Raw genomic sequence first — 12,728 nt, forward strand, 5'->3', positions numbered from 1 at the left:
TGACCTATCAGAAATAATTACTATTATAGATGTCACAGGGTCACGGCATAACCACAACCCTGGGGAAACTTACTACAGTCGTTATGTGTATATGTTATCGGTATGTCTATGAACTTTAACAGGGTGTGGCTTAAGTCGTGCATTAGAAAATTTGAGAAACTATCACTAGTCCACCAGACTGAAGGATACTTTCGTAGCCACCAGGTTAGGGTTAGATGCCCCTGCGCATAATTTTACACCTCCCACCTCTGAATCTCTCCTGTCTGATTCCTTTCTTTGCTACACTTTCTAAAGAATATTATAGTTTACCACATGTCTTAATTGCTAATGTTTGGATCTGTAGCCTTCTGGGCTGCTGAAGGATACCAAACACATTTTATGGAATAATCTCCTTAGCGGAGTTAATTAATCTGTCTGCCCTTGCACACATGATATCATCTCTGGATTGCCCCTGGCAAACAATGTGGCTTGTAACCAGTGCCGTGCTGTTAACTGACAAATAGTAATTAGATAACAGTTACCTCATAAAAAAGCAATTATACTACTGATTACTTCCATCAAAAGGTAAGTTCGTCTAGGCGCTATGGGAAGATAAAAAATAGTGGTGAACACACAAATAAGAAATGATGATGATGTAATGCTTCTCCGTGAACCATCACCTTATCGTGGTGGAGAGGTTTGTGTGTCTCTGTGAACCTGAGGGCTGTGTTGTCTGGAGCTTTGTGCTCCTGGTAGGGTCTCCCAAGGCAAAGTGGTCTCAGGTGAGGGGCCAGACAAAGAATGGTTCAAAAACCCCAATGAAAAAGCTAGGCAGAGATGGAGTGACCCTGCCCGGAGGAAGCCCGGGGCCCCCGTCTGGAGCCAGGCCCAGACGGCGGGCTCGTCGGCGAGCGCCTGGTGGCTGGGTTTGCCACGGAGCCCGGCCGGGCACAGCCCGAACAAGCTACGTGGCTCCCATCTCTCCAGCCCATGGGCCCACCACCTGTGGGAGGAACCGTTGGGGTCGGGTGCGATGCCACATGGGTGGCAGTGAAGGTCAGGGGCCTCGACGGACCAGACCCGGGCGGCAGACGCTGGCTCTGGGGACGTGGAACGTCACCTCTCTGTGGGGAAGGAGCCGGAACTGGTGCGGGAGGTGGGGCGCCACGGTTAGATCTGGTGGGGCTTACCCTCACGCACAGTCTTGGTTCTGGAACCATACTCCTGGATAGGGGTTGGACTCTTTTCTTCTCCGGAGTTGCCCAGGGTGTGAGGCGCCGGGCGGGTGTGGGGATACTCACAAGCCCCGGCTGGCGCCGCTGTGTTGGAGTTTACCCGGTGGACGAGAGGGTCGCCTCCCCACGCCTGCGGGTTGTGGGGGAAAACTCTGACTGTTGTTTGTGCATATGCATCAAACAGGAGTTCGGAGTATTCGGCCTTCTTGGAGACCTTGACTGGAGTCCTGCATGGGGCTCCAGTGGGGACTCCATTGTTCTGCTGGGGACTTCAACGCACACGTGGGCAATGATGGAGACACCTGGAGGCGTGATTGGGAGGAACGGCCTCCTGATCTAAACCAGAGTGGTTGTTTGTTGTTGGACTTCTGTGCTAGTCATGGATTGTCTATAACGAACACCATGTTCGAACATAGGGATGCTCATAAGTGTACCTGGTACCAGAGCACCCTAGGCCAAGGTCAATGATCGATTTCATAATCGTGTCATCTGATCTGAGGCCGTATGTTTTGGACACTCGGGTGAAGAGAGGGGCAGAGCTGTCAACCGATCACCATCTGGTGGTGAGTTGGGTCAGGGGTGGGGAAGACTCTGGACAGACCTGGTAAGCCCAAGCGTGTAGTGCGGGTAAATTGGGAACGTCTGGAGGAGGCCCCTGTCCAACAGACTTTCAACTCACACCTCCGGGCGGAGCTTTTCGTGCATCCCTGTGGAGGCTGGGGGCATTGAACCCGAGTGGACAATGTTCAAAGTTTCCATTGCTGAAGCTGCGGCGAGGAGCTGTGGTCTTAGGGTCTTAGGTGCCTCAAGGGGCGGTAACCCACGAACACCGTGGTGGACACCGGTGGTCAGGGAAGCCGTCCGACTGAAGAAGGAGTCTTTCCGGGATATGTTATCCCGGAGGACTCGGAGGCAGTTGCAGGGCACCGAAGGGCCCGAAGGGCTGCAGCCTCTGCCGTGAAAGAGGCAAAGCAGCGGGTGTGGGAGAAGTTTGGAGAAGACATGGAGAAGGACTTTCGGTCGGCACCAAAGTGCTTCTGGAAAACTGTTCGCCACCTCAGGAGGGGAAGCGGGGAACCATCCAAGCTGTGTACAGTAAGGATGGGACACTGTTGACCTCAACTGAGGAGGTAATAGGGCGGTGGAAGGAGCACTTTGAGGAACTCCTGAATCCGACTAATACGCCCTCTATGTTAGAGGCAGAGCTGGAGGATAATGGGGGATTGTCGTCGATTTCCCAGGCGGAAGTCACTGATGTAGTCAAACAACTCCACAGTGGCAAAGCCCCGGGGATTGATTAGATCCATCCAGAAATGCTCAAGGCTCTGGGTGTGGAGGGGCTGTCCTGGTTGACACGCCTCTTCAACATTGCGTGGAAGTCTGGGACGGTGCCAAAGGAGTGGCAGACTGGGGTGGTGGTTCCCCTTTTTAAAAAGGGGGGACCAGAGGGTGTGTGTCAATTACAGGTGTATCACACTTCTCAGCCTCCCTGGTAAAGTCTACTCCAAGGTGCTGGAAAGGAGGGTTCGGCCGATAGTCGAACCTTGGGTTGAGGAGGAACAATGCGGATTCCGTCCTGGTCGTGGAACAACGGACCAGCTCTTCACTCGCAAGGATCCTGGAGGGAGCCTGGGAGTATGCCCAACCCGGTCTACATGTGTTTTGTGGATTTGGAGAAGGCGATGACCGGGTCCCCGGGAGATACTGTGGGAGGTGCTGCGGGAGTATGGGGTGAGGGGGTCTCTACTCAGGGCCATCCAATCTCTGTATGACCAAAGTGAGAGCTGTGTCCGGGTTCTCGGTAGTAAGTCGGACTCGTTTCAGGTGAGGGTTGGCCTCCGCCAGGGCTGCGCTTTGTCACCAATCCTGTTTGTAATATTTATGGACAGGATATCGAGGCGTAGTCGGGGTGGGGAGGGGTTGCAGTTTGGTGGGCTGGGGATCTCATTGCTGCTCTTTGCAGATGATGTGGTCCTGATGGCATCATCGGCCTGCGACCTTCAGCACTCACTGGATCGGTTCGCAACCGAGTGTGAAGCGGTTGGGATGAGGATCAGCACCTCCAAATCTGAGGCCATGGTTCTCAGCAGGAAACCGATGGAATGCCTTCTCCAGGTAGGGAATGAGTCCTTACCCCAAGTGAAGGAGTTCAAGTACCTTGGGGTTTTGTTCGCGAGTGAGGGACAATGGAGCGGGAGATTGGTCGGAGAATCGGGCGCAGCGGGTGCGGTATTGCATTCAATCTATCGCACCGTTAGACGAAAAGAGAGCTTAGCCAGAAGGCAAAGCTCTCGATCTACCGGTCAGTTTTCGTTCCTACCCTCACCTATGGTCATGAAGGCTGGGTCATGACCGAAAGAACGAGATCCAGGGTACAAGCGGCTGAAATGGGTTTCCTCAGGAGGGTGGCTGGCGTCTCCCTTAGAGATAGGGGTGAGAAGTTCAGTCATCCGTGAGGAGCTCGGAGAGAGCCGCTGCTCCTTTTGCGTCGAAAGGAGCCAGTTGAGGTGGTTCGGGCATCTGGTAAGGATGCCCCCTGGGCGCCTCCCTAGGGAGGTGTTCCAGGCACGTCCAGCTGGGAGGAGGCCTCGGGGAAGACCCAGGACTAGGTGGAGGGATTATATCTCCTGGCCTGGGAACGCCTCGGGATCCCCCAGTCGGAGCTGGTTAATGTTGCTCGGGAAAGGGAAGTTTGGGGTCCCCTGCTGGAGCTGCTCCCCCCGCGACCCGACACCGGATAAGCGGACGAAGATGGATGGATGGATGGATGGACGATGTAATAAAATAACAATTGTAATGAATTGTAAGCTATTTGCCAAACAGTAGGCTAATAAAAAAAAACATATGTATTACAGTAGTCTTATCACATCATTGTCATAATTGCTCCACACGTTGTTCTGTTATGCTATTTTATGTCACTAGGTGGTAGTATTTAGCCTTGGTTCCATAAAAAAAAAAATATACGAAATGGATTCTACCAGAAGAGGAGGGACTTTGCCTCTGGTAATACCAGAGCCCGTCTACGGAGAACCTGTTCACTCCCTATTAAGCCCCATTGTACCGAATTTGGTTGCATTTCCACCAGAGTTCCACTGGGGGTGATCATGGGCGAGTGCAAAATGAATGGGAGTCTATGGAGCTAGACGGCTAAATTTGTCTCTTTCGCCTGATTCTCATTGAGAAATCTCAGATGTGATTGTAGTTTTTGCAAGTTCAACCTGGATTATAAGTCGAAAGTTGAATGAACGAGTACTTGTGTCCTTTTGATTTCTTACAGGTTGAGTCGTTGTTGCCCATAACACGCTAGCATTCTGCTAATGAATGCTGATTGGTCAGTGAAGGACTCATTACGACCAGAGATCCCCCTTGATGGCATCCGAAGCAGAACCAGAATGTCAGAGCCCGTCTACGGGCATTCTCTGAGAATGTTAAGGTGGACTTTTTCGCCCGAGTTCTTTTTTTGTCCGCAGCAACATATATTTGCCTATCGCTTTGTATGTACTGTGAAAGCATAACCTGTCAGCTGTGTTGTCGATGCCTCAAGAGAAAAAAGGAAGTGACACAGAGCTTGCCGTAAATCAGTATCTCTGGCCGTACGATGTGTATGACGTCATTGACATTTTAATATTAGGTATTGCGGCTGTAAGCAGTCCAAAAAAGTGCTTCCGCGAGGGGCTAAACAATGAGAGATACACACTGTGACGCGCTCAAGATTGTATTGCAATGATTTTCTTCTTCTTCTTCCACACGTAAAATACACTTAGCACTGCAGTTACCAAATGTAATTGTTACCTGGTGAGTAGAGTAATTGCATTAATGCAGCGTGATGCGGTCAACAGAAAGTGTTCGCTCCCAGGCTCACCCCCCTCTCTGTCAATGCCCAAAAAAAAAAAACAGATGCACAGGTGAAGCAAACAAATAGATTATCACTTCCGCTCAAACCGCAATGAAAACGCCCACCTACAATATCAGTGCACCACACAATAATCAACAAACAACATAAATGAGACCAAAAAAAACATCCAATATGTGGCTTCTACAAAAGGCTTTTCAGAACAAAAAAAACTACTTTAAAAAAATATAACACCCAGCAGTAAACTAACAGTAAAACAACAATAAACTACAGATGAATAAAGACAGATATATATATATATATATATATATATATATATATATATATATATATATATATATATATATATAGATTATTAATAATTTATTGCACAGTGCTGTTCTGTCCTCTTTACCCTATTCCCCCACCCACCCCCCCGAGTGAGGAGTTGTAGAGTATGATGGCATGAGGGACAAAGGAGTTCTTGAGTCTGTTGGTCCTATGCAACATTCAAATTACTAGACAAAAAATGATATCCTGAGAAAAGTGGATTTTCAGGGGTATAGCTCCATAGACCTCCATTCATTCTGCACTTGCCCGTAAGCGCCCTCATGTGGAACCAGAGTGGAACTGCAACTAGTTCAGAAGCCAGAAGTACGCAGAGAGTGGAAGTTCTCCCCTTATTAGAAATTATCTGGTGAACTCGCCTCCGATACACTAGGTGGCGGCATGTACCTTTCATGCTAGTTTGTTGCCCAATATTAAACGAAGACGAAGTTGAAGCACAACCATGGACGTATAGCTTCCGGCGTGTGTGAAATTCAATGAATTAGTCAGTGTCACTAGCAAAATAACAATGTTTTCTGTGAATATTCTGCGTGGACTAAGACCCTGTGTTGTTGCTCGGTCCTTCAGTAACATTCACACTACGGCCGCGCGACACGCTGCGCCGTTGAACGTGTCTTGTTTCCGAGGAGTGAGTGGGAGCCAGCTAACGTCACATGCTAACAGAAGGTCGTTCCTCAACATAAACAACAAGGTATTTAACTCCGGTTTGACATTGTGTTTTCTTGACGGATACATGGCGTAGTCGGCAAACTAATACTTAACATGACTAATGTAACGTTATATACAAAACGTTAGCTTGATTAGCGTCAGCCGCTAAAGTAACTGGAATCTCACATTCATTCCGCCTAAAGACTAGTTAGCTATACATGTGCCCTTTCCAAACTTCATTTTAAAAGTGTCTGCGACGCTGTAATTAAATTCCGATTCAGCAGTTAAAACGACTAATCATGGCACTGTCGTCACAGGTTTAGCTTACTGTGCTGCGTTGAAACAACCATAGACTGTACTAATAATAACAGTCTATGGAAACAACCCATGGCTGGAATACCAATCGGATCTCACAGCTTGATTATAATGCGTGGAACGTCAACTATTAGTATTTGACATTTTTTAATACAATAAACTAGAGCTGAGCAATATATCGATATTGATATCGTGATACAAGACTAGATATGTCTTAGATTTTGGATATCGTGATATGACATAAGTGTTGTCTTTTCCTGGTTTTAAAGGCTGCATTACAGTAAAGTGATGTACTTTTCTAAACCTACCAGACTGTTGTAACTGTTCTATTATTTGCCTTTTCCCACTTAGTCATTATATCCACATTACTGATGATTATTTATCAAAAATCTCTTTGTGTAAATAGTTTGTGAAAGCACCAATAGTCAACACTACAATATTGTTGCGGTATCGATATCAAGGTATTTGGTCAAAAATATTGTGATATTTGATTTTCTCCATATTGCCCAACCCTACAATAAACCATATTGTAGTTCTGTAGACTGCAGGAACCACAGACAGGGTGTAAAAACAGACTGAAGAGAGAAATGTCTTGGAAGATCACTTGCAGTTGTAGCTTCTTTCTTTCCACAATCTGATTGTGGAGCCCACTTGTGCGTGTTTATTAAAATATAGATAGAAACAGGGGTGAGGTGAGAGATGCAGTAGTGTATTATGTACCTGAAATATGTCTTGTGTATGTTCCATTGAGTTTAAAACATGTTTTGGTTTTTTATCAGAGGGGATATGGTATTGTAAGTTTGTTGTGTGTGTGTGTGTGTGTGTGTGTGTGTGTGTGTGTGTGTGAGATTATGGACACACCTCCAACACAGCTGCGGATCATAATGTGATCATGATTTGGATTTAAGCACTGTGCCACTTTACTACTACACGTCTCGAGAAAGGTCCTTGTGACTAGTCCTTGTGACTAGCGGTGTGAATATTCACTGGTCTCTCGATTCCATCCAAACCGATATCTCGATGCATCACGATATGTCACCTCCTCAATATTATTATTTATTGCGACACATGGTTTTCAGCAACAAATTCAAGCAGTCAGATATATTATGAACTCCCCTTTTATTGTATCTGCTCTTAAAAAAGACACTTCCTGAATGTAGCAGAGTTTTAACACCGCAGACAATAGAGTCTCACATAAAAAAGCCATTACTTCAATAACACACAACATACAGTGCATGTAGACCAAAGAGGAAGAAAAAAAAGACTAGTGGGTTCTTGCGATTAGCAGGCTATGAAATTCCTTTTACCATCTAAGTGTCCTGTGTCTGCGACCAGATAGGAGTCGGGTATAAAATGTGTTGAGCGCTTCTTGTTTTCTTTTCTTTTTTTTAAATACAAAGCATAGATGGGAAGCCATTTAGAATGATATTGTGCCTTACAGTCATCACAACAGACTTTTGTCAAGACTTAACAGAGTAGCTAAACCCTGCCAAAGCCAGCTTTAATTGTGTGTTTTTTCTTCGGTGTCTTTGATTAGGTGCAGTCCCGCTGTCCGTCCAGCCGCTGTCTGTCTGCGGCGACCCACTCCGAGGATGGGAACCTCATTTACACCGGCAGCCTGGGCGCTGCTGTTCGAGGTAGTCCCTTTCACCTTGTTTTAGTTTTTTTTCACCCCACAGTAAATCAAGGACACACATCCATCCATAATAATGCAGATTAACTTAACACATGTGATGGAAAACCTTCCAGATGACAAGTAACAGCCAAATGAGAATCTAAGACTAAGTATTTAAACCTTAATTTCAATGGGAAAATAATTTTCACACTGTGTGTGTGTGTGTGTGTGTGTGTGTGTGTGTGTGTGTGTGTGTGTGTGTGTGTGTGTGTGTGTGTGTGTGGTACAGCAGCAGGGGCGGGGAGTTGCTGCATCCCTAGAACTAGAAGGCTCATTGGTTTGCTGTTCACTGGCTACCGGTGTCATATGCCAAAAAGTGTGCATCCTCCAAAAGATTGCTGTGTAGCCTACAAGCAAAAACAATCATACATAGACACGTGTTCGATGAATGCCCAGGCTCTTGGGCTCTCCAGTAGGGTTGCACCAAAATGGTGCTTTCTGTTTACCAAATGTACCGGCTACCCCCTAGCTTTGAACCAAGTGCTACTAAACAAACAGTCACCACTGTCACTAGTGGTGGGCGAATGACAGACCAGTGACGTTTGAAGCATCGTACGTCATCGGTCACGTGGTATTCCACAGCGATCCCCACCAGTTGGGTCATGTATACTGTATAATACTTCCACTGCCGGGATTGTTGTGGGTTGATCTCATGAAGTGGCGTATGTATGACACGGCAATTAGTATGCCGTTATTGGCGTGTTATCAAGACGCATACTTGTTTTTTAGTGTGTTTATAAACCCCATTTGGCCTCCATTGACTTATACAACCTTGCGATTGCGTTTGAATTGACACCGTAGCGAGTAGTATGTAAGGGCGGAAATCCGCGTAGGGAGGTTGGTCGGGGTGGCGGATGGGTAAAACACAGGACTTAGACCCAGGAGAGCGGCCATTGGGTCCCACATGTGACTTTGTGTCCCGCGTGTTTGTTTTCCTAAACCCAACCAGTTCTTCTTTTCCTAAACTGTAGCCTCGCGTTAACGCGTATGTTTACGCTGTGACGTTGCAGACTGCCGTCCGCTGTATACAGCGTAGACATACACGATGATAGCTCAAAATGCGTACAGATAACAAGTGGCGTGTATGTTTACGCGGACTCGTATGATGTCCTGTTGAAACTGCGGTGGATTTGTGAGGACTATGGTTAACTGCTCCTCAGATCTCTGCAGGGTAAATCCAGACAGCTAGCTAGACTATCTGTCCAATCGGAGTTTTCTGTTGCACGACTAAAACAACTTTTGAACGTACACCAAAACAAGTTCCTTCCCGAGGCTATTTTGCAGCAGCATTGCCATTGTGTCCGGCGCCTAGCGCTGCCCAAGACGATTGTGATTGGTTTAGAGACATGCCAAAAAACCAGAGCACATTTTTTTTCCCCCCATCCTTGAATGCTGCGTGGACTAGCCAGATCCTCCTCCGCAGCACTTTGGAGTAGAGGTCGACCGATTCATCGGTTTTGCCGATTAATCAGCACCGATAGTTGATTGGTGGAACTATCTTATCGGCAAAAATCCATGCCGATAGTTTTTTCTGGTTGCGTCCGTTGCTGGAGCGGCTGAGAAGCGCATGCTGTCATTCATTACACATTACACGAGAGCTGAGAAGGGTCTGCTGGCATCATGCATTACAATAGCGGCCTCTAGAGGCGAAATAACAACTATCACTGATGCCTGGTGTTGTTTATTTTCGACACGTGTTACTGCGCGCTGCACGGAGAGCACATGCTGTGCGGAGAAGGCTGACATCAGATGCGCGTTTAAAGCATCGACAGCAAAAAGGTTTGTTATATCATTGCTGCATTAGTAGAGAAAGAACACCACAACAGTATGTTTGTTTGTTTGTTTGCTTTGGCTGAGATGACGCTAAACATTAGCAGTAGGCTAACTTACCTCAAGCGGTTAAAACACTGACAAAGATGAACGCAGGTCCGACCCAAATCGTCCATTATCCGACTAGTGGCTGCCGCTGGAGAATTGAGATGTGTAGAATCGACAGCGCATTCATTTTAAAATCCTCAGCGGAGAAACATCAACAACTGCCCGAAAGCACGGTACTAGCATCATATGGTGGAGAGAGATAGAGAGAGACTAGAGAGAGCGAGCGTTATATGGTGGAGAGACATAGAGAGAGACTGAAGTGAAGGAGCGTTATATGGTGGAGAGACATAGAGAGAGACAGAAGAGAGGGAGCGCCGGCGCTAGAACAAAGCCGTGAATCGGAGATATAAAACGTGTTTTCGCCGATTCATCTCTAGAAATGCGACTGTAGCGAGCATGTCACTATCACTAACGTTATCCACATTTATATTTACACGTTACAAATGATATATCCCGCTTCAAAAAAGTCTAAAAGTCGGAAGTTAGAATGAATGCATTGTGCAAAGAGTGGTTGCTATGGAGACGATACACAGTGTTGAGTTCCGTTGCTCTGATTGGTTGTAGGTCTATCCAATGAATACAGAGGCATTTATTTCCCTGGTTCTGTTGGAACACGCCCCATAATCACAGCCCAATGGAGCGGTTTCAGACTCACATTCTGACTAGAATCTGAGTAGGACCTGTCAGGCTAGGTCTAAACCGTTCTACAGAGAAGAATGGCGTCACGGTTTTGAGATTTGGCATACATTTGGGCCTTTTTTGAAGAAATGTAAATAGTTTGTCCTTTATATGAATTATAATGCTCATTATGTTTATTTTTGCCCTGGATGACTCCAAATATGTAGGATAACTGTTTTAGACAACACACATGCTTGTGTAGCATTGCTGTGGGTGTAATATCAATAAATATGACATTATTATTTTGATTATTGGCAAAAGCGTCTGGACTTTTTTTGAAAAAATGTATGTATTTTGTCAACTGTTTTATCCAATATCAATTCTAAATACTATCGGTCGATTAATCGGTTATCGGCAAATACGGCCCAACCTAACTATTGGTATCGGTAAAATCCACTATCGGTCGACCTCTACTTTGGAGGAAGACTAGGAGAAGTGTAACCATGGCTTCTGTAACCTTGGTTCTCTGAATCTTCTCTTTTGCCAGGGGTGAAGATGTTTTCTTACAGCACCAGCGGGGCCAGCCTCTTCCTCATGCCCCACATCCTCCTGAAGACCGGAGTCCAGGGCTTCGTCATGAAGGCCGCGTTCTGTGGAGTCATTGGATTCTTCACCTTCCTCACCCCCGTCCTCCTCCACCTCATCACCAAGGGCTACGTGGTGCGCCTGTACCACAACCGCGACACCGACACCTACACGGCCATCACCTACAGCGTGCTGCTCACTGAGAAAAGGAGCGTGTTTCACCAGAGGCAGGTCAGGATCCCAGCCGTCAGCAAGATGTTCACCACCTTGTACGCAGGCGAAATGGGGCTGCTGGTAAACCCGGACATGTTCCCCATTCCACATGACTACAACCACCTGATGGGCTACGATAAGCCCTTCAGCTTCGACACGGACGACATAGATAGACCTGATAAGAGCTGAACCACGGGGTTGATTGTGGTTTTAGCATTTGAATTGTATCCGCAACTCCAAACTGCACAGTACATACACAAACATTTCAACTAGGGTGGAATATCCACAGGGGACTTTATTAATAACTCTCAACTAGATTTCCAGATGTTTTTTCTGGCAATGTTTTCATGTTAATAAATTATAACGTCATTATCATGACCTGTTTCCTTTTATTGATCTATGCAAATGTGCAGTGTTTCCTCTATGTTGATTTTGTAGTGGCGGCCCGCCATTGCAAAATTTCTGCCGCCACGGTATCAGAAATAGGGCAGACACACAATTTAGTCGCGGTTGCTTATTAAATTATCCTGTATAATGCACTGCCCAATGGGCCTTTTTCACAGCAGACATTTTGACTTGTCATAGTAGGAAAAGCCCAGCTGAAATTGATAACCTTAACGATGGCTCAGTTCCATCAAGTGTCCCAGTAAGCTATTTCAGTGAGTCAGCATGTACAATACCAGGGCCTCTCCTAAGTGGAATGCAGCCATCATTAATGGTTTAATACCAGGGCCTCTCCTAAGTGGAATGCAGCCATCAGTAATGGTTTAATACCAGGGCCTCTCCTAAGTGGAATGCAGCCATCATTAATGGGTTTGAATACACCTGTGCTTTTCCTACTATGACATGTCAACATGTCTGCCGTGAAAAAGGTCTATTGGCTGCCGCTCACATTGCAGTTTAACAACAAGTAGAACTATTCAGAGGTTATTGGCCTGTCCAGTTTAACTCCACATACTGTTGTGTTGATGGAGTTTATTGTCAAAACGTTCACTTTCTTCCGAGTCAACTATTAAACGAACAGCTCCGCCAAAAAACGTCACCGCGGTGGGTCCGTTCTACTTCGATGACGTTCAACTTGTCAGCTCATCGTCCTGATGTGGAAACATTAAAACGGTAGATGAGTCAGTGTAATATTTCATTCTATACTTTGGGTTTTGGTTTCCCTAAAGGAAAAATGCAGTCCCTTTCTGACTTTCAGGACATAAACCAAATTTCATTCATTCATTATCATCATCTGTTTTCAAACATGAAATGATTTCATACTGCTGTCTCAGTTGGGCTGGATATTGCAGTGGAGATGGCTAGACTACTAAATATGCCTGGTGTTACTGAGAAGATGAAGAGTACAGAGTCTTTATGTTGTTTTTAATGGGGAATCATGGAACTGGTTTATTTATGG

The 12,728-nt window shown here is 46.2% G+C and overlaps 1 protein-coding gene across 1 annotated transcript; it reads left to right on the top strand.

Moving 5' to 3' along the window:
• The first annotated feature begins 5,701 nt into the window (after window positions 1-5,701).
• tmem70 (transmembrane protein 70) lies at window positions 5,702-11,704 on the top strand. Its single transcript, XM_028593716.1, has 3 exons — window positions 5,702-6,085; window positions 7,895-7,994; window positions 11,076-11,704. The coding sequence occupies exons 1-3, from the start codon at window positions 5,903-5,905 to the stop codon at window positions 11,513-11,515; spliced, it is 723 nt and encodes a 240-aa protein (XP_028449517.1). The 5' UTR covers window positions 5,702-5,902; the 3' UTR covers window positions 11,516-11,704.
• Window positions 11,705-12,728: the final 1,024 nt, after the last annotated feature.

Source organism: Perca flavescens, chromosome 12, assembly GCF_004354835.1.
Source record: "Perca flavescens isolate YP-PL-M2 chromosome 12, PFLA_1.0, whole genome shotgun sequence".
In the NCBI taxonomy this organism is placed as follows: Eukaryota; Metazoa; Chordata; class Actinopteri; order Perciformes; family Percidae; genus Perca; species Perca flavescens.